This window comes from Apteryx rowi, unplaced genomic scaffold (assembly GCF_003343035.1).
Source record: "Apteryx rowi isolate R43461 unplaced genomic scaffold, aptRow1 scaffold_66, whole genome shotgun sequence".
NCBI lineage: Eukaryota > Metazoa > Chordata > Aves > Apterygiformes > Apterygidae > Apteryx > Apteryx rowi.
Genome location: NW_020450938.1, coordinates 594,688 through 616,869, shown reverse-complemented (window position 1 = coordinate 616,869; position 22,182 = coordinate 594,688). Strand labels below are relative to the sequence as shown.

The following is a 22,182-nucleotide window of genomic DNA, read 5'->3' as shown; positions in this document are numbered from 1 at the left end:
GCTCCCCGCAGCCCCGCAGCGGGTCGGAGGCGAGCCGTGCCCCGGCCCTCCGTCGGCGGAGCCGTTGCCGCCCCGTGCGGCGGGGCAGGGGGCAGGCGGCGGGGCCGCTCGCCGCCCCCGGAGCCTGTCCCGCCGTGGGAAGGGAGGAGTTAGCGCGGCGGACAGAGGCACTCGTGGCTCTGTCCAAGGTCTCCTGAGCCTCACCTCTTCTTCCAAGGGTTGTGACAGTGCCAACAGGCTGGGATCGTTAAGATACTCTGACGGTGCTGCCCTTCGCTTGTGTTTAGCTAACTTAACCATTTGCTTCTCAGTTGTGGTTCTCTTCCTGTTCCTCCTCTCAGATATCTCACTACTACTTTAAAAATGGCAGGTAGTCAATTCTTTGGTATGGGGAGACAAAAGACAGAAGACTGTTTTTCCTGTCACCGTTCAGAGCTTTTTTGTCAGTCTAGCATGTTCTGTGAATGCTGGACTTGCGTCTTTTCTGCTGTCTTTGCAGAATTGTGGCCTTGTGTTACAGAGGCCTCTCGGACAGAAAACTTGGAACTACAGAAATGTTTGCACAATTTTTTTCCCTACATCTGTGTAATTGTAAACCCTTTGGGCTAGGGACTGTGTCATATCAATGGAAGTCATGCAGTCTGTTTTGATGCTAGCAGAGTGCAAAACAACGTACTCATAACTTTAATGTTTAAAGTAATTGTCATACAGTCCTTACGGAAGGAATGAGGCTGAAATGTCGAAGTGCATGTGCTTGCGGCTACTACACTTGATCATCGTTTACATATAAAATTTGGTCTGCTGCATGCTTTGGCTAGTCTTCAGCAAGGTTTGAAACTTTGCTTCCTTTTGCACGCACATTCAGTGCAACTGTTCAAAGGATTGGAGTGCTGCACTCTCACGCTGCCTGGCTGGAAGCAGGCAGTAAGGGAGGTAAGGGGTACAAGGGCCTTCATTCTGTAACAGACCTTTCAATCTCCCCCTTGTCCCAGTAACTTCAACCTTTTATTTTGTACACAAGTGCTGTAAAGGTCTGAGCATGTGTATGGTAGCAGAGTCTTTATGAATATATGCCAGTTTGGGTCCTACAAATAATCCACACAGGAGAACCATATCTATTGTGTTACCTTACTAGCTGATTTTTGTTTCTAACTGCTTTCCCGGTGGAGGAAGTCAGAATGTGTACTGCTTCATGCAAACATCCAGATTTGCACCTTAACTATCTACTGAAATTAGACGAGAGGATGGGAGAAAAATAGGATGCCCTAAACAACTGATACAAAGTTAAGCTTCTTCAAACATGTAAAAGCTTTTTTTTTTTTTTTTTTTTTTAATTTTTAAACTGAGGCCAAAGTCATTATTGGCTTCCATCTCTCTTAATATATTTCACACTGTGCCTGTATGCAGATAGAATTAGACTAAGGCTTCAATGTCAGTTCTGCATGAAAGAACCACTGCTTGATTAATTTCTGCTTAACTTTGTATGGACTGGAGGGCATTTTTAAAAATTATCAGTTTTAAAAAGAATCTCTCTGAAATCTTCCAAGAACAGAATATACTAAAATCTGAATTATGTTCTGTATTAGCAGGCTGGTGCACGTGCCATAGTAAGAGTCTGAGTAAAACCTAAGAGCCATGGCAGCACACTGGAGGAGAATCCTGATAACATTTGTGGCAGCTCAAGCACTATTTGCAGTAAATACCTTTGAGGAAGAGGATGTGCCTGAAGAATGGATTCTTCTTCATGTTGTTCAAGGTCAGATTGGAGCTGGAAACTACAGCTATTTGCGACTAAATCATGAGGGAAAGATAGTACTTCAGATGCGGAGTTTAAAAGGTGATGCAGACTTGTATGTATCTGATATGACTCTTCACCCCAGCTTTGATGAATATGAGTTACAGTCTGTAACTTGTGGCCAAGATGTTGTTCATGTACCAGCACACTTCCGCCGCCCAGTGGGAATAGGGATTTACGGTCATCCCTCTCACCTGGAGAGTGAGTTTGAAATGAAAGTATATTATGATCGAACAGTTGTACAATATCCATTTGGTGAGGCTTCTTACAACCCAGAAGAAATGGAGACAAACCAGAAATACTCACACTCAGCAGAAGATGAATCTCAGGATGAGGAGTCTGTTTTCTGGACTATACTTATTGGAATATTGAAACTAATACTTGAAATTCTTTTTTAAATTGATACACACTGGACTAAATCACATTTCAGCCTGTGAAATTGAATATGAATGACTTGCTGTAATACTTAGTACTCTTTGAAGTTTCCTGAAGAGATAATCAGGTTACTTTTTCTATACCCAGAAAGGAAGGGGGGGAAAAGCCATACTTAATTCTAAATCGTCCCCTATAAAATGAGCAGCAAGCACAGTATTTATAGCATTCTTCAGAGATCAGGGCTTAAAAAATGAGTGTACAGATGGGAATCTTACTAAATTCACTTTAAATAGGTGCTTAGGAAAGAAATCATCTCTAATTCAGTGTTTTCTATCGATTTTTTATATTAAAAAAAAAAATATGAAATGCTGCACTTCAGTGCCCCTCTCAATTTAAAGCATATTTAAAAATAAGACCTACTGCTTCTCTGAAAAAACATCTTCAGTAAAACTAATCAGCAATGGCCTTTGAGTCAAATTGAGGAGCCTAGGGTGAAGGAAGGAAAAACCAGATAAACCCCTAAGGCAATAGGTGATCTATATTTTGACTGCTTGTGCTCTACATCATTTAAGTCGACCATCTGCAAGTGGAGGCCTGTCCACTCACTCATCACCTCTGCAAATCCATGACATGAATCAAGCATATGTTGTTTCTTCATTATTGCTATACAGAGAGTAAGCCTTCAGCTGTTCTTATCTGTCAATGTGACATTCCTCACTAAAAGCAATGCAGCATATAATATCCTCAGCTTGGGAGGTGTTTTCTTACACCTCCCTTCATAACTCTGTGATTTTTCTTTTCTGGTAGACATGTTTACAGTCTCTTTCAGTACATCTTTATGAATAAGTCATTAACTTGTAAAGAAAACTTTCACTGAAAGGAATTTACAGCACATTTTAAGAAGGTCAGGTCATGCCCACACTTCCCTGAAAGTTAGTTTTTCCAAGAATATTTTTGCTTTGGTTAGGTCTTACAAAGTAACCAGTTGCTATGCAAATAGTGTACATTTAAATTGCTCTGTAACTTGCTTTTCACAGAGCTTACTGATAAATGCACTGAAATGAACAAGTATGTTAATATAAAACAGTGCATGTACAATTTAAATTTCGTTACTGAAAACTTTTTTTTCTGAATGGGAATTGGGCTTTTCTATCTAGACATCTGACAGGACACAGTTAGTGGATTTTATCACAAAAAAATCATTATATAGCCAAAATTAAGTTTATTTGGTAAAAAGAGAAAAAGAAGTGGTATTGTTCCTCTCAGAGTGGTTGTTTAAATAGCACCAAATTATCACTTAAATTTGTGCAGTTAAGTTTTGGACAACAAGGTTGGGCTGTTTTGTTTGTTTTGCTTTTTTTTTTTTTTTAATCATCCCTCCTTGCTGTTTTTCCCCCTTCTTCCTCCTCTTCTGGGTACGGGAGGGTCTTTCTGACAACAATCACAAATCCAGCGACCTAAGAAAAGAAAGTTATCAATTACTGGGAAACTACCTTTGATACTCACTCCTCTAGTTATGCACCTTTCACCATTTTTAATAGGTGCTAATCTATTTGTAGTAGCTCCTTCAATGTAAATGAGTGTTTTTCTTTAGAATATAAACATCTTTTCTAAAAGGTATAGAAAGCATATAAAATTCACCCTTCCTTGCAGACTCATTACATGTAACAATCGGCTACATTCATGTTTATGGACCACAAGAAATAAGAGCTAGCACTGTTAAGGAGGTGATTACAGGAAAAAAAGAACTTGAAAAATTATGTTTGAGGTTGCAAATTAAATTTTCATACAAATGACTACAATTCAAAGTTATGGGCAATTACTTTGAGCAGAAATGAAAGGCAGTTGGAGAATGTTGCCATTCTTCTGCCACAGAGCACTAAGTCCCATTCCCCAAATCAGTGTCAGTTATTTCAGTGCAGTCAGGCAGCACAGATTAAACTGCTAGCAGGGGTTTGTCACCAGACCTGGTACTAAAACTCATTTATTGAGGGAACAATAATGGGCAGAGAAAAGAGCAGGAGCATTAACTATTTATATTGCAACAGCTGGAATCATAAAGTTGCTTTGCTAATTTTATGGTTTTGTAGGAACATAATTACTGTTTTTAGATTCTGTCCTTAGGTCAGCCCGAAAGTTAAATCAGCTATAGAACCTGTACTGAAGTGACAGCTGGTTTGGGTACTTCCCAAAATGGGAATATTCAACAGGGATTTGTTCATATTGAAATACTGTAGTTATAGGGAATACTGTCATCACTGAACTTGCAGCCACTGAGTACTTATGCATTCATGAACTTACTGTATACCATGAATTTAGTATTACACAAAAACTGAGAATACCACCAGTAATTTAGGTCTCTGGAGCTTTCTTTACACTGCCTTGATTTGGCCAGGTGATATGAGTGACTAGGTAATTTAGATGTCAGGCAGCCAGTACCTTTAGGTAATTTACTTCCAGCTTTGATGTTTAAAAAAAAAATATTAAAAAAATAAAAAAAAGGTGGGGGGGAAGGAGTTTAAAAAGGTGTTTACAAATATTAAACTGAGCATACTTTTTAATTTAGAAACTGAAATAATAGCACAAACATTTTAATGTGAAAGCTATACTCCAGCAATATGCAGCAATGCAGCCTCTTTACAGGTTTCTTTTATGAAAAGAAGTAATTACTCTCAGTGTTCTTTGGAAATATAACAAAAAATATAGTTCTGGGTGAGTCTGCTTGGATTCTGCTGTAAAAGCCAATTATATTTCCTAATTTCTAGGAATTGCCAGGTTAAACTGTAAACAACCAAATATACAGAAATAAAGCTTATTAAAAATTCAGGTCCTACAGTGTGGATATGCTTATTCCTACCCTTCACACTATTTTGAACTATTCTTTCATAAGCAATGCATATATTAATTCTGACAGAGAAACCCCAGGACCCAGAGTAGATGGAAAGGGAACAGTTAACTCTTGCTTTATTACCTGAAGGGATCATGTCAAGCCCCACACAAAATGTGTGATAACCACGGTCACATACATCACAGAACATCATTTCTTCTTCATGGTGAGGCTGCCCACATATAATGCATGTTTTACACTCCATACACTGCCAAGGGTAAGTCTTAATCATAGCAACAAGCTCCGGGGTCATATCAAGGCAAGAAGGGTGGCCTAGATTAAAACCAATATTATTACTATTATGTCTGAAATGAAATTTAAAATTAGTCAGTCTGTTTGCTTTTACAGAGGCTGAAGTTTAGCTCACCTCCTGGTAAGATCTCACAGTGCATTGAACATGCTAGTACATATTAAGTAGAGATGAAGTTTTGAAGAAGGACAGAAAAGGCAACTGAACTGTTAGTATACAAATTTAGTACACTAAATATTTCCACAAAAAGATTTGGCAAATAAAAACCCTTAGGAATCCAGTTAGTGTATACAGATACTTACCACTGTTGTCACACTGGGAGCAATGTATAAGTGCTTCAGCTTTTCCTTTCTTGTTGGACTCCTTACCCTTCAGACAAATTCCACATATAGCATTTGGAATGACCTTTGGCTGGAAGGGCAGAAGAGGGCTATAAATTCATTCCAGAAGAATTTATAGATTTAACAGGAAACGTAATATATCTCCTTAATTCTTACAAAATAATGAACTATTTGTTATGATGTTATTGAGGTGACCCTTAAAACATATGACAGTAATTGACAAGCAGTGGCACTTAACTACATAAAATTTTGCACTTTGGCGCATGGGTAGCAAGCAACATAACTGGAACAAAAGCATGTACTAGTTTCTCCCTATGAATTCATCAGCTAACATTCCCCTCAATGTAAATTAAATGTGGTACAATGTTAATAATTTCAGTAATTTTTTCCAGATAGAATGCTTATGAATCTCCATGCCCATTTCCTGTCTGTGGAAAAAATTAAATGCAATTTTGCATTTGTATAAAGTTTGTCTGTATATATAGAATTTTAACTAAATTATAAAAGCAATAAACCCAACTTTTGTATCTTTAGGGTTTCAAAATATTTCATTAGCTTACTATACACTGTTTTATGATTCTTTGTGTCCAGTCATAATTGCATCAAGTACATACCCTCACATTTAACTATAGTTTTACATTTATAATATTTCAGGTGATCATCTGGAGCATATGTGGGTCCATAAGATCCATTTAAAAGGTAAAGGAGGAATACTAGCCTGTTAAATGGATTAATATTTGTGTATTAATTGTGTCCAAACCCCCAAAATACACCAACAGCAGTTTTAGCTTGATGAGAACCAAGAAAGAAGGCATTAAGTATTTCAGAAACATTTCACTAGTTACGTTGAGCTTTGACCAACGAAGTTTAAAATTCATATAGTCCTCACTGATTTTAAATCTACTAGTACCAGAGCTTTTTAAAAAAAAATGTTGCTGCAAAGCCATTAGACTGTTAGCCATTAGAGAGAGTTCAAGGTATATCCTGGTATGTCCTAGTTCTAAGGAACTAAATGGCTTGTCAGTAAGGAAGAGTCCCAGTCAACTACCAAACATGTGTGTCAACAGGAGAATGAAGTTTAATAAAAATTAATAAAGGTGGAAACAGAACTATATGCAAAAAAGAGATCTTTTGGAATACAACTCATTCTTAAATGAATCTATTTCCCCACTCAGTTTGTTTTCTTCTAGCAAGATAATTAGTATCTTAATTCATTTTTAAGTTGTGAGGATGCATTGCTTTGTTTCAAGATTTCTGAAGTTTTCAAGCTGCTTTTTAAGTTAAAAACATGGCTACAGTCTGCTTCAAATTGTCTGGCCTGAAGAGTTTTATTTAAAAAACAAAAGACCATACCAGATGTTCATAGTTAACTTTCTTTTTAAAAGATGACACAGGCATTCATACAGACTTTTTTTGCTTATTTATTTTAAAAAAAGCATAGTCAACCTGTTTTATACATAAATATAATAAAACAATAAAAGAAATTAACATTCACAAATGTCTCTACAAAATAATAAATATAATGGAAGCAAAAACACACATTAAATCTTTTACTGTTAACTATTCTGTGTCCTACATGTATACCTTTATACCCTGCTCCTCCCAACAAAAGTGGCACATGCTTAAACCTCATTAGTGTTGTAGCATTTACCCTTCTGTCGTTTAGGCTACATTCTAAATTTTTTGTTGTGTTTTCATCTATATCTAAGTAAATCAAGCCTTTCTAGAATAGCAAGTGCATTTCTCTAATGAAACTTCTAATTTCTGTTATCAGTTTGTATTTTACTGCCTTTAACATACAGCAGCAAACTCCCTTGCACTCCACCAAAACTAAAGTGAGCTACTTTTGGGTCAGTGTACCTGCGTTAGGGTATGTGCAGTTACATTGGATACACCTAATTCTAAAGTTAGAAACTGACATAGGTTTACTACACTAAATTGTGTTAATCAGAAATCGCATGTGTTGGGGGGGTGGGAATCACAGCCTGTTAAAAATAAAGTTCCAACAGTATGGAAGTATTTCTACAAAAACGAAAAAAGGCAAGACTATTCACATTTCAGAACAATTCAAGTTCTGCCATCATAAATGGCTTTTGGAAACGCTATGCAAAAAGTGTAGCGAATCCAAATGGGAAGTCCCAATATCCCATTTGACCTAAGAGTACATTTTACTTTCCACATCTTCATCATCTTGCGGTGAGGAAGGGGGGAAAAAAAGGAATACAGGGTCAAAATGATGACTACTGTGCAAGTTTTAACTTACATGTTGCTGTGCTGCAGCCCTCTAAACATTCCAACTACACTCTTTTTATAAGGTCCTATTCTGAATGCAAAGCATTCCATTTTCATATACAGTGAATTCAAAACAGAAGTGTTGTAAAATATAGTTTCTCAATACATTTCAGTTTTACGTGCAAAAAAACCCTGTACTTTAACAGTACCCTGTGTGTGCAATTGTAGTAGCCAGTCCTGCAGCAATGAAGACTCACTACTTGTAACATGACAAAATGTAAAACACATGCTAACTGTTCTTTGTTAAAGAACTGACAATAAAAGTGGCTCCATATAAAATACATAATTTGTTCTACTTAAAAATAACTCAGTGGAATTGTGTGAATCCTGTAATACTCATACTGTGGCAATAACTATACATTTGCATGTTGATGCCATAACAACTATCCTTCAATTTTAACTAAATGTAACCAAAAGATTACTGTCCTACAAAAATAGTCAAATATTAGAGAATGATACAGAACAAAATATTACAAAGATTTAGCAATCACAAGGACAACATTTAAAATCAGTTAAGCCTTCAACTCAAAGTGCCTTAACATTTAGGCACATATGGTATATCATTATCTGGTGATTTCACAGACTAACAAAAACGAATCTGTCTTATTGGTTAAAACAGCTCATGTAATTGGGTTTACTGAAACGTTCCCACAAACAAGAAAAACAGTCCTCTCACCCTCCCAACACAACATCACCACCTTTAAAGTATCAACAGCCTGATGCAGAGTACACTGACATTGCAAAGATGTGGCACTGTAAGTTTACAGTAGTATCTTGTTATTAACACAACTGGTGATTTTGAATCCATTTTCAAAATGAAATAAATATGGTATACTACCAATATTCTTCTACAAATAGAAGTTCAGAACCTTTTTTTTTTTAAAAGTTCTGCTCCATCAGTTTTCTCTCTATGCATTCAAAAGGCCATTAAATAGACTGGACCAACCAAACACTCAAGCGTCTCACAGCTACATGAAACTTCTTTCTGTAAACCAGTGGCACACAATCTCTAATGTCAAGTTAAACAAAGCTAAAAAAATTCAAGCTCCATCTTTGGATTTCATGTTCCTGGAATACTGGTAAGAATTTTACGTCTACAACAATTTGCAAAGTTACATATATAAAAAAATATGTATGGTACCACAGTCTAAATCTTCATAGTTTGCATATTTCCTAGTAAGTTCCTGAAGAGAGAAAACACAGCTGGAGCTTGATATTTGTTAGGAACTGCAAAAAGTGTACTTGTGCAGTTACTGTATTTAGAGAAAGTTTATCATTCAAAGCTGTCCAAATCTCGTTGGAAATTAGCTTCTTAATGAAAGTTTTAAGTTCATTGTTAAATTGATAAACTTAGATAGTAAACAATTATGAATATTAAATGCAAACCATCAACAGCTAGCTTTGGCTGAGACAGTTTTTCAACATATAACATCTCGTCATTGCCAAAACTCTGGCTTTTTACTTTTTAATAACCTTTTTTAACAAGCATTCCTGATTGCTATATGCTAACCCTTACCTTATTGTAGTGTTTTGCTCTCTTTATGGGCTTGATCCTGCTCCCATGTAGGTCAATGGAAAATTCTCGTTAGCTTAGTGGAACAGGACTGGGCACTATGTGTTTTAAAAGTATGGGTTTTATATTAACCCCCCCTCTTAGAATGCAGATTGATAATGCATAAATAATGCAAGTCAATTCCCATTTCTTCTGAAATGTATTTTTATCTTATTTTTATCTTGATTTTTGAAATTATTATATAATAATACTGATGATTTGGGTCCTAGGTTTGGCAATTACTAACTCATAGCTCAAGTGTCTTAACATCCTAGCCAATTCTTTAGCTAGAATAAAAGCATATTGCCTACAAACTTTTCTACTGTAGCATGAACTACATAGAAAGCTATTTTGCATATACTGTTAAAGTGGTTATGTAGTGTTGCCTGTACAACTGTAGTTCTTGCCTTCCATCCTATACATTGTAACATTTCAGGATGAAAGACTATTTAAAATGAATGTTGTAACAATATATTCAGCCATACAGCTGCACTTTACAGCACTGATCTCTTGGTATGCTGCCATACTAAATACTAGAAAAAAAAAAAAACGGCTAATACTGAATGCTAGTTTTGAACTGGCAAATAATTCTGACTGCTGTGTTAGGGCAGACAAAAAGATGTAGAGTTCCACTAATAAAACCACAATGGATTTTTCTGATGTAACGGCCAGGAAATCAGAGAAACTAACAGAAACAAGTCACTGTAGAGCTAGGGTAAGGGAAAAGCCCCACATGAAATAATAGCAAAAAGGAAGTAAGGAAGCATACAGATGGAGCACACAACAGGAGAGCAGCTAGTGAAGTACAGCAAGCAGAAGTTCCATATTATTGAAAAACGAGTATTTCAGGGAGAGGCTGGTCAGTAAAGAAGTTCAGTCAGGGGCTTTTTTCTTCTACCTTGTACCCAGGAACTGATTTGGACAATACAGAACGTTTGGAACCATCTTTTCTTGGAGTAGCACTTTTTTCTCTTGTTTTTTGTCTTCCCTGAAAAGAATCCTCCTGGTTGTCTGTGGCGCAATCACCTTCAGATACATTGCCAGATGAATTGTCCTATAATAAAAATACCATAGCTATATTTTTTATTTTTTGGATAGACAGACAAGTCTTTCCTATGCCCCAGAGCCAACTAAGGTAAAAGAAGGATACACCTTTCCTTCTACAGAAGCATGGGGTACATCACAGTCTAAAACACCTTTTCTCATAATCTTTAATGCCTATTTTTCTCATGATAAGAGACTGGCATCAGCAGTAGCAGTCATGTTTTCCAGATGCCAGAGTGGGAGTACAGTGTTCTTTGAACCATTTTCCTTAAACGTTGGCAAGAAATCCACTATATCAATATGCAAGATATGTCATTTACATAGTAACTGGCCAGCAAAAAGTTAAAAGTTCCCTGGCCATGCATTTAAAGTGTACTACTAAATAGCATTTGAGTTAAATATGTGAAGGTTTTCTGCCGCCCTCATCTACTATTTTTCACCAGGAGCAATCTATACATTTCACTCGGATTGCAGCAGAAGAATGCCATCAAAGGCAAAACACATTTCAATATTTCATACAGAACCAAACAATAGAACATATGCTGCAGTCCAGGCATTTTTTGAAGGATGGGGAGGCAAGAAGGAAGGGAAGAGGTTCAAAGAGGGTGAGAGATCAATATAAGCATAATTAAGAGTAGCAGCACAAGATTTTTCTCAGAAAAGTGTTAATAAAGGCCTCCAAAAGGCTTCAGCAGAAAACAATATGATTAATCACATTTATTACAGTAAAACCAAAAGGTCCAATAACAATAGTGCCCTACAGTAAAAGGCACTCTGTACAAATATAATAGTAATCAGCCTATGTTCCAGAGCCTAAAATCAAAATAGACAAAACAGACACAGGGCAAAGGGAGGAGTATAACACAAAAGCAAAGCAAACTGTGGCAACAAGGAATGGTATGTTTCAGTTATTTTAGGGGAAGGGTTATTTAGGACAGGTCCATCAAAACACCAAAGGAACAGGAAAACTGCTACCTGGCTTCAACAACAAGAAAGGGGAACAGGAAAAGGTGTACAGTTGGACTCACCAGGGAGATCTGAAGAACAGTAGGTTCCCCAAAACTCAGAAACAGGCAGTGCCTGACACAACTGTCCACTTTCGTGATCAACAGATATTTTTCCCAAACAATATGCCCCAATGACTAGATGGAGAACCCCTGTTTCTATAGCCAAAGCCACTTCATAGGAATCTCATCTTCAGTTTTCCCCTATACTTCCCAACAGAAGCACAATTGCTTTGGCTTCTACATTGTCACTAAAATGCCTTCAGAACTTCTGTGGGAAAGGAAAGGATGGTCTGCTCAGTCCAGTTACTTCTCTTCACCATTAAGGGGAACAGAAGCCAACAGAGAAGGGAACTGGGCAGAAATGGCCTGAAGATCAACTGTTACACAACTGGAGCAAGAATAAGTCAAATGTCAGAACAAACTTTTAGCATGTTGGGCTTATATTTTTTTCCCCAAAAAATGCAAGCAGAAAGGGTGTATTAACAGCTACTTCTCCCTTGGTTAGCCTACCAAAGCGACCCCTTCACTTCTTCAGTTACAAACATCTTGTAAATACCTAAACAAAATAAACATTTATATAGCTAAGTTTAACATTATATGTATCGACCACCTAAAATACCAGTCAATTGAACTAGAAATTGTGGGTTTACATTCGTTTTTCCTAAGAATAGGATTAAACTTCTGGAAGGTGTTTCTCAACAGCATATTAACAACACCAGTGCTTCAATTATACTTGACAGTCACTCTGAGGCTCAGCTGCTCTAGAGCATTCAGAACACTATCAAGTAGGTATGTGAAAGTTTCCCTTAACTTCCAGGAACAGTTAATTTCGTGTTTGCATTCAATATAGAGAACGTATACATCTTGTTAAAGTTGTACTATAAAGCAAAGAACAGAGTGCTTTTTCTTTAAAATATAATAAAGTTACTGCTTCTGTTCTGAGTATTTCCTGCTTCTACATTACAAGAAGAAAAAGTTATCAGGGCATCACTTCATTTGTTTTAGCAATAAATACTACAGATTTCTCCACTCAGAAATGTTAGCAACCTGTCCCATCACCTGGTGAAAAGGGTGTATGAAGAGAGCTGCAGTTGGGAAGATTCTTCAAAGTTTCTTTAAATAGAGGGAAGAGAGGGCTTGATGTTTCAAGTATTTGTTTGATTTACTTTAAAATAAGTAAAATGGAAGTTGGAAAGCAGTGTTATAAAATAAAGAGAAGCACTAAAAAGAAGGGAGTACTTTTATTTTATGATTCTCGTTCATTTTGCAGATGTTAACGATTCTACTATGAAATTACTGAAACTTAAAAAGTGAAGGGAAAGGGTATTTTTATTGAAGAATACTTTCAATTTGTCTCACCGAATTGCCTTTGGTTTTCCGTTTTTCATCACCTCGCCCTTCCTCTGCATCATCTGAATCTCCATCACTGTCTAACGCAGGCAGCTCTGGATCCAAAGGGGGTTCATAAAGAGCTGTGTTTAATGGCAAGTAACGAAGTTCATCTGGAGAATATCTAAAGTTAAAAAAATAAAATGAAATGAATGTCTGTGCATTTTATTAAACATGCATAGACACATTATAAACACAGAACACAAGCAGTTAAGTGAAGAAGAATAAGAAACATGGATCATTCCAGCTTCCTTTTTCAGGAAGGCCCATATAAAAACAAGCACAATTCTGAAAATGCAAGAAACGCTCATTTCTCCTCACAAACATTTGCCTATCTAGTATTAGTTGTCTTTGTGTAGGCAGGTATTCGTGGAACACAGCAAGAACATATTTGCAATGTTCCAAATCTACATAATCATAAAAGGCCACTCAAAACCCATGTTACCATAACCAACAGACTACACACTTTGTTTATAAATGTACAGTACCCACATAGCATGTACACAACAGTTCTAAGCCAGGCACACAAACAGCTAGGGTCCAAAGCAAAATAAGTAGAGACTATAGATTTATGTCCCAGTTTCCTGATTACTGAAGAACAAAAAGTGCAAGTAAAAATATAATTTCAGAAAAAGATCAAGATCTAATCACGTTGCTTATAGCCAGGCACCCCCTAACACTTGTGCTCAACGCATTTTGTTTGTCCTTAAATACTAAGAAAAAAGCGCAAGTTCTTTTACTATTAGAGACAAACACTGTAACAGGTGGGATGTTATTTTGATGCATGTTTTCAAAGCCTGTGTTCTCCATTAAAAAGGATGAGCAGTTTCATATGCAAGCTTGTAAGTGCAGAATAAATAAGACATCTAATATTTTTAATTCAATTAATGTAAAAATATTGAAATGCTTCTGAACTTCCTGTAACATGCACATTTGGGGTGTTTTGTATGTACATATCAGAGTAAGAAAGGCAGATGCAGATAAAAAGTTTCTTCTCTAAAGAAAACTGTGCACATATAGGATGACTACCATCTCTGTCATACAGATAGCAAAACTTAATCAACAATTTTTAAATCAGTATGTGCCTGTAAAATGGGAGCACACCATAGGGTAGAGTTTTGAATTTATGTATACAGTCAAGTATACATATTTTGTGAAGTATAAAGATCCAACAGCAATAGCTTTTCTCTCTTACCTATAAATCCAACTTTATYTAAACTTAACTCACAAGACCAACCAAAACTACTTTTTTTTGAAGTTAAAATGTTTTTTTAAAAGTTCAAAAAAAGCAAGACTGTCACACAGAAATCACCTGATCACAAGCTTGCATTACAGCATTTTGATGTAGCAACATTAATCTTAGCACACATGCAAAGGCAGAAGCTAAGTAAACACACAAGGCAGGCAGGAGTGAAATCAGTGTCTCCCTTTTACCACAGTAAACATCTGAGCAGGCCAAATCTGAGGCACCGTCATACAGCAGCAGAGAAAATACTGCTGCAGCCAATACTACATCTGTTTTGTTGCAGGAAGATGTCACATTCTACATCTATTTGACTAGCAAGTGCCTCAAGCATAAAATTAATTCAAAAACTTACAGTAAATACACCCATATGCTTTTCATCAGCTAGATGTAGAGAAAATAGATCAGTGCAACCAGAATCAGCAGTTAGGATGCTTTTAAAATACCTTTTGTAGTACTCCTGGAACTGGCCGGGTATGAGAGCCACTGGATAAGGACTAACCTTTGTTCTCTCTGTAGGTAAGATTTTGTATTTTCCTTGAGGCACCTGGATAATCTGTATTGTTTAATACAAAGCAATGAAGTTTTTGTTTCCCATACAAACTTTTGAGCCTTCCTCACCCCCCAAATATTTTTGTACTAGCAAGTCTCTCCCTTTAAGTTGGAACAGCTATCTGAGTTCTCCCATGGGCAATCCAATTAATTAAAACTGTAAGAGATCCCACTCAAAAAATAATATTCCAGATTAAATCCAATTAGTAAGTGTCTATGAATCATATTAATATCAGATAAGACTACTTCTAACAGGATAATATGTAAAACAACTTGAAAATTAAAATCTAACAGCTCAACAGAATATTTTAGCTTTCGCAATAGGCATCTTTAAAATGAGTTATTATTGTGTGTGTGTCTTTGTAGAGGGTAGCAAGAACTTTGGAAATTAATTCTGAAACTGAGCTGCAGTATAAAAAAAATCCAATTAATAATATGAATATATGGGGAAAAAAAACCCTGCAAGTTTTGTTTTGTTTAGAAAGAAATCAAACTAATTATCCACTATCCTGTTTCCAACAGGGGCCAGTTATCAGAAAAATGTAAACTCTCCATAATAGACTGCCATGTAATAATTCACATACTGAGACCATTTTTGCTTTACTCTCTTTAGGCAAGCAGTGCAGTCTTGCTTCAAAATGCAAGCTAATATATATATTTTTAATCATGCATAGCAGAAGCATGAAATATATTTGTTTTCATATAAACGCCTAGGTTTTTTGGAACACTTCTAAAATTTTGCCTAAGCAGTACCTTGAGGCACAAAGTAAACTCTGTATTACCTAAGGGTGCTCTCCGTCAATTTTCTATGCCATTATTTTCATTAGGTGTTCCATTATTTTTTTATTAGAAATAATATCAACAGAAGCTTCTTAGTAACTTAAGCATCTCCCTTATTTTTATGCTATTATCAGCAGGTTAAGAGACATGACAAAAAAATAACACTGGAAYTTTAAAAGCTTCCTCACCCAGAAGTCTATTCAATTAAAAAAAAAGTTTTCACATGAAATATATTTGAGATTATTACTTTTAGCAGCTTTACCAATTTAATGGTAAAACTGTTTAAGTCTCTACATCAAAATGTATCATATCTGAAAAAAAGACTAATCAAAAATTCTTTATGATAAGATAGAATGGTTCTAAAACAAACAAACAAACAAAACCTTTACTAGAACAGGCAAGGAGCTACCTATTGACATTGATAAGAAATTTAAAGTCTTCCTACATGTGTCTGTAAATCAAAATAGGCTCTTCTTTCTTCCATTCGCTCCCGGTTTAAATTACTGTTGAACTCTGCAGCTTTCTTGGCAGCTTTTTTTATATATTCTGGAACTTTACTAGCTTCTACTTTCTGTGTGTTCTGCTGCTGCATTTGCTGAAATAAAAACAATTTCATTAATTCACACACATTTCAATATCCATTTGCAAATGCTTTTTTCTTATACTCTACATGTTACAGATCTGATTCATTTAAAATATACTAGTTACTTACAGAGTATTCTTTATAATGATCTGTTATTCGCTGACGTTCTTTCTCTTGCAGTATAACAGAATACTCAGCATGTTTGGCAGGGTATTCTTTAATCATAAGATCAATTACTTCATCACTACGCAAAGCTGTTAGACCTAAAATAGACAGAAGCAATAATGATGCTATCTGGCAAAATTAACTGTAGGTTATTTATACCCTACAATAATCGACTAAATTCTCTGAGCAGCCAAAGACGACAATCTGCTATGCACAATGCTTCTCTCTCTCTCACTCCCTCCTTCTCTCCAGCAGGAGTGAACTTGTGCCATTTAGATTTCTGTGACTCGGGCTGATTAAGGGTTTGCTTCTATCCCAAGAGGAAGGGCTCATTTGTTTTCTTGCTTACAGTTACAGAATCCAATCCCCACCTTCACGCTGACTCTGGCACCTATTAATCATCTCTGTGAGCCAATTTAACCCACTAAAACAGTACAGAAGTATGCTGTTTTTTGCAGAAGAGGTTTATGCTATCTTCGCAAGTTAGATGAATTTATTAAGGAGTTTGAAAAGCACAATAGCCAGGACCAAGTAAGCAGGACCTCCCCTTCTAGTATTGGTTAACTGTTAATTTCATTCACTTGCAAAATATTAACTTAAATTACATTACATTCTCTATGCAAATCAAGATTCACTACGAAGGCCCCTGACTCCTAACGAAGGTACTTAAAGTTCAGAAGTCTGAAATGCCTCAGACATGAATGTCTCAGTTTGCAACTACAATACAGAACTCCTCTTTTTTAAAAAAAGAGTTTCCACACAACTAATCTCCAGCCACTGACAATATAGTGGAAGTTGATTTATGTTACTCCCACTGATTATGAGCACAATGTTAAAAAATGAAGATAGTTAACACAGCATATACCTCTACTGTATATGTTATGCGAAATAGTGTTTTGTTCCTATAATAAAAATTAGATACTTTTTTTCCTGCATATTTAAGTACGAAAATCATGCCGTGCAGGCGGGAAATTCAAGTCAGTGTACTAAGGACTGTTCTTAGTGTATAAAATGATATGAAATTTGCACAGATCCATGATGTACAGGAAAAAAAATGATAGGTATCATTTGATCTATAACATGCTCCAAGTCTCATGTGTTAGCAGAGGAAGAAAAAAATATTTTAAGTTCTTTAAAAACAAGCCATATTAAGGATATTATTCTGTTACAAATGAATTCAAGTGCTTTAACCTACACCATTCTAAACTCTAACACATAGGGCGACCCCTATGTGATATTCCAGTGTTTGCCGAGTCCCAGCTAATACAGGAAAACAACACTAACATGTACTTTTTAGTCTGAAGTATCACACTCTTTTCCAGAAAGAGAAAAAGGCACTAAGTTAATTTACAACACAGAAGGGATTTTGTTAAATCATTAGAACAGATCCTTTTTTTTTTTTAAATAAACCTGTAATAGCAATATCTCATGGTCAATTTACACAAACCAATTTTCATTTCAGAATGTAAGTTTTCAGTTCAGGATGACACAATTCTACTCTATCAAACTGAATCATGTTATCAGTATGTCATATTTTTAATATCATAACAAGGGATCTAACAATTTGCTTTCTTACCTAATGTGCACTGAGTCTCTGTGATAACATTTAGTTCTCTGAGGTAGAGTTTCTCCTTGTGAGATAGATCTCGCCTTTCTAAATCTCCAAAGGAAACAACAAAAAAAATTAAAATGTGCAAATTTATTCAAACACACCCATAACAACCTCTATCAGAGTAATCAGAAGCATTCTGACAATTTTATCTCCAGGTAGTGTAAGTCTGTATTATATTACCATTCCTACAAACATGGTAATTTTATAAGTTTCTTTTAAATTAAATATACATTCTAAGGACATGGCCAATTTTTTTTAGGCTACTCTGCCCATAATTATTATTTACAGATTTACTGAAGAAATCTAATTTTAATGGAAATGCTAGAAGAGCTCAGCTGCATAGAACACGGAAAAGCACTGAAGGCACATTCTTTGTTTCTTTTAATATGCCTTTTAAAAATAAATTCAGTGACAGAAGAACAAGATTTGCCAATTCTGAATAAATAAAGGCTTAAATCCTAATACCTCCCCAATTCATTTTTAAATTCTTCCACAGTATAGAAAGTGTGATGCAATTTAGGAAACAGAATGTAGAGATACAGCAGTATAACAAGAAACCACCAATGAAATCCTAAAAACAAATTGAGTTAAGTTTTCAAAAGCCACTTGGTTCTTCTAACCCCCAAATCAGACTTTTTACAGATTTTCAGTGGCAATACTGAAAAGTCTTCAATTGCTTTGAAAACTGGAGGATACATTTTCAACTAATATGTTAGCAACAAAAATAGAAAGTACAACATGCATAATTTAGATCTATTTTTGCCAGTGTCTTTTATAATCAATTGGCTAATGCTGAAGTCAAAAAGACTCACATTACTTTTCAACATACGAAGACAGAAATTTTTAGAAAAAAAACTTTTAAAAACATGGATACCTGGATATTTTCTTTTAAAGGAAGTCACACCCAAATATTCACTGACTTGCTCCTGAAGCATATAGTATTCTCCTGTTTCATCTGGTGGCCACTTGTATTCTATCAAATTTTCAGCAGGAAAGTAGCTAAATCTAAGCACAAAAGAACATCCCCAAAAAAGTTAATTCCTACTTATGTGAATGAACAACTCCTATCAAAAACTGGACAAGCCTTTTAGAATACAGCATCCTGCTAACCTATTTCAAAGTCATTCAGTTACACCCCACTTCACATACATTTCCCCAAACCACCATTCATCAATATGTTAAGGGACAGCACATGAAGAAAGGGATATCTATGTTATGGGAGAACATGGGAAAACAGGAAAATCAGGCACTACTGTGTCAAAATTCACACCAAAAATATGTAGCATTTTAAAAGTAATATAAGCTGTGCTTTTAATTATAAATTAAACTGCAGCACATTGTGCACAGTTTTAAAATAAAATCTCTTAAAATGGGCTGGGGAAAAAGTTACTCACAGGACATTGCCTCAGTTCAAAAAAAAAAAGAAGAATATACAAGCAGAGGAAGTAGAAGAGGTAATGCTTGAGCATATCGAATAATACAACAAGACTAGCAATAAAAAATGTGAAAGTTCTAAAAAATGATGTTACCCAAGGTCCTGACTAGAAGTTTCACAGCTCCGAGAACTGTCTCCTGAGCCCATACGCCGTCTTTTGGATGGTTGGCTACTGTCATTGGAATTTTCTTCTGTATCATCCTGAAATGAAAATGAAGATAAATATTAAAATATTAAGAGTATTGAACAGATAAAATACCAGAAAATACTGTAATTATATGGTCAGGCGCTCCAATTTAAATATACTTGAATTATTGAACTATTTAAAAATACTGTCTACAAACAACTCACAGGGCAGTTTACATAGCACAGTATTCTTTGTTATATACTAGCCACATTCCACATAGCAGCACAGAAAGAATTGGGTCGTTTCTCACCTTCCCCCCTGTGGCACAGATGGAGCACGGAACAGAGCGATGGCTCTGACCACCAAATTCATCATTCTTGATGGCACGGATGTAAACTACCTATGGCATCAGCACAGCCAGACAGCTGCAGACCCAGCAAACACTACTTCCCTCACTGATGACAGTCAGGAAAGACTAATTCTCATTTAATGAGGCTTGCTCTCAAAAGCAACAGCAAGTACAGGGCAAAAACACCAAGATCTTGCTGACAGCTGATGCTTATAAAAAACAAAGAAAGTTTCACCAGCAGCAAACCAGAAATTTACATACAAAGAGTTAAAATAAAAGGAAAGGTATATACAGTTTACACAAAGACATAAGTACAGCAAGCAGCAAAGACCTGTCCTTTATATTTAAAAAAAAAAAGGAGAAAAATTGATGAAGTTGTATTGCAACAGATACAGAAGACAAATCTCATCTTTAGAACAAAGTTGTTACAAGGGAGCATTTAGAAGTTAAGCTACAGATGTCACTATTCAGATTTCATGAGATCCATATAAAGAAAGGGAATAAAGGGTGAAAAAGCAAAAAAAAAAGAAAAAAAAAAAACACAACAGTTTGGTAAAATCTGGCAGACCAATGATTCCACTGGCCTTCTTGTGCTTTTCACTGCTTTGTCTAGTAACACCACACAACTCCTATGTAATGCTCATCAACAAATCTCAAAGCATTTTAGTGATCACCCTTGCATGATTACAAATGAGAAACAGAAGGCAGAAGTAGTGAAGTGACTCACCTATTGTCATTAGTATTAGAGCCATGAACAAAATAGCACTTTAAGTAACTGAAACTCTAAAGAAAGTGGAGTAGTATGAAAGAATAATGTTTCATAAGTTTTGTGAAGTTTAGGATAGAAGAATTAACCTGTCAGAAACGGATCAAGCCCACAGTTATACTTATTGAAAAATTACAAGAACAGTTATTAGGTCTACCTTAGCAAACATCTTTCCTTCTAGTATGTTTTACGTACCACTGTAACACTTGAAATATTATTTCTAAGAAGAATTCTAGCAAATTAGAATACATTACTTTTGTTATATAACATTTCAAAGTATAGCCAAGATAGGCTACAGAGAAGAGATACCCATCTGTCTCCTGTATTTTTTGTTTATTTACTGTATTTCACAGTTCTTTATGTGAGAAATCTGTTCTTCCTCGTGAGTAGGAAGAGTATCTTTCACACAATGAGAACAAAAATTTAAAAGCAGGTTTAAACAAGCTCTGCCTTCTTAATAAAGTTATACTTACAGAACCATGTAAGTGGCATCTTCACAAGTATTAGCAATAATGCTATTTCCTAGTATCACTAAGAGTACCCCATGTAAAACCAACTAGAAAAAACAAGTTAGCAGTCCCCAACCAAAACAACATCACGTTGGAGTTTTTTCTTGTGACATAGCTATGTCATCAATAGTTCATCCCTACTTCCCACATGTAAAACTAACGCTCTCCAAACTTTCTCAACTACACTGACAAAATTTAAACAGAGCCCAAGCTATGTTTCACTATGCACAAACTACCAAGAGACTTCAGAATGTTTTTAAAAGATAGGTCTTGATTAGGAGGAAGCACCTGGCATCAGTTTCTCCTTCTGCTTTAACATTTTCTTTATTAAATTCAGTATTGTTAAAAAATATGAATGCTGAGCACTCGAATCACAGGAGAGATGAATGCCCTTTATCTCCATCTCTGCTTTCCGATCTGCTGAAAACTTCATTAATTTCAGTCACACAAGCTCAGACAAAAAATCTAGGAAGTCAGTTTGTTGCAGAGGACTCTAAATAAAAAGTGAAAACATCTGCACTGCAACCTCAGATTTGTTCAACCACAGTTACTGAACTGAAAATCATAATAAAGGACAGTCTTGTGCTTTTCTTCACGTAGAAAGTAGACTAGAAGGTCAAAAAAGCCCCTTCCTCCCTTAAAAATGCATGCTCGTGTAAAACAAACATCGTGGTACTTACGAAATAGGGTTACCCTACAGAGCACCGGTACGCCCATCCATTAACATGGTGCAGAAGATCTAAGTAACAACACTTTAAGAAGTAACTGGAAAGCCTGAATTAATAACGAATTAATAACGATTTCTTTCAAAAAGCAATTGCCAAATCTACATCTGAAAGTAGGTGCAGAAACAGCACCAAGTGCAGGGAGCCAGAAGTCAAAACAGCGCCTGGAAAGACCGGGTGCAACTCAGCACGGCTCCTTCAGGCCTACGCAGAAGTGCCCGTGACTAGACCCAAACTTTGTCTCTCTGCGGTTTTCCCGGTGACGACGGCGGTACCAGGCGAGCAGGCACACCGCACCGGGGAGCGGCGCACGGACTTTCACCAACGCCGACGGCCGACGGCCCCCGGCAACCCGCGGGGCCTGGCGACCCGCTCCCCAACTTCGGCCCCGGGGGAGGCCGCCC

The 22,182-nt window shown here is 36.2% G+C and overlaps 2 protein-coding genes across 6 annotated transcripts in view; one reads left to right on the top strand and one right to left on the bottom strand.

Annotated features, from left to right (window-relative positions):
* The first annotated feature begins 142 nt into the window (after window positions 1-142).
* Window positions 143-3,274, top strand: CUNH6orf120 (chromosome unknown C6orf120 homolog). Its single transcript, XM_026085088.1, has one exon. It carries the CDS (start codon window positions 1,636-1,638, stop codon window positions 2,191-2,193), a length of 558 nt encoding a protein of 185 aa, XP_025940873.1. The 5' UTR covers window positions 143-1,635; the 3' UTR covers window positions 2,194-3,274.
* Window positions 3,275-3,524: 250 nt separating this feature from the next.
* Window positions 3,525-22,182, bottom strand: part of PHF10 (PHD finger protein 10) — a 26,761-nt gene continuing 8,103 nt past the window's right edge. Inside the window, exons 3-13 of one of the 5 annotated variants that reach the window (XM_026085085.1) lie at window positions 19,397-19,503; window positions 18,742-18,872; window positions 17,832-17,909; window positions 16,220-16,353; window positions 15,953-16,102; window positions 14,622-14,731; window positions 12,903-13,056; window positions 10,391-10,546; window positions 5,610-5,718; window positions 5,142-5,330; window positions 3,525-3,627 (exon numbers count right to left, since the gene is read on the bottom strand). In XM_026085085.1, coding sequence (XP_025940870.1) covers window positions 3,542-3,627; window positions 5,142-5,330; window positions 5,610-5,718; window positions 10,391-10,546; window positions 12,903-13,056; window positions 14,622-14,731; window positions 15,953-16,102; window positions 16,220-16,353; window positions 17,832-17,909; window positions 18,742-18,872; window positions 19,397-19,503 — 1,404 coding nt within the window. In that variant the 3' untranslated portion in view covers window positions 3,525-3,541. Of the gene's footprint in view, window positions 3,628-5,141; window positions 5,331-5,609; window positions 5,738-8,789; window positions 9,125-10,390; window positions 10,547-12,902; window positions 13,057-14,621; window positions 14,732-15,952; window positions 16,103-16,219; window positions 16,354-17,831; window positions 17,916-18,741; window positions 18,873-19,396; window positions 19,504-22,182 lie in introns of those variants that run through there. The other 4 variants (XM_026085084.1, XM_026085086.1, XR_003256534.1 and 1 more) reach the window with 4 other exon arrangements.

Excerpts from the sequence above, each read along its gene's own strand:
- CUNH6orf120 (XM_026085088.1), top strand. The coding sequence starts at position 1,636 with ATGGCAGCACACTGGAGGAGAATCCTGATAACATTTGTGGCAGCTCAA.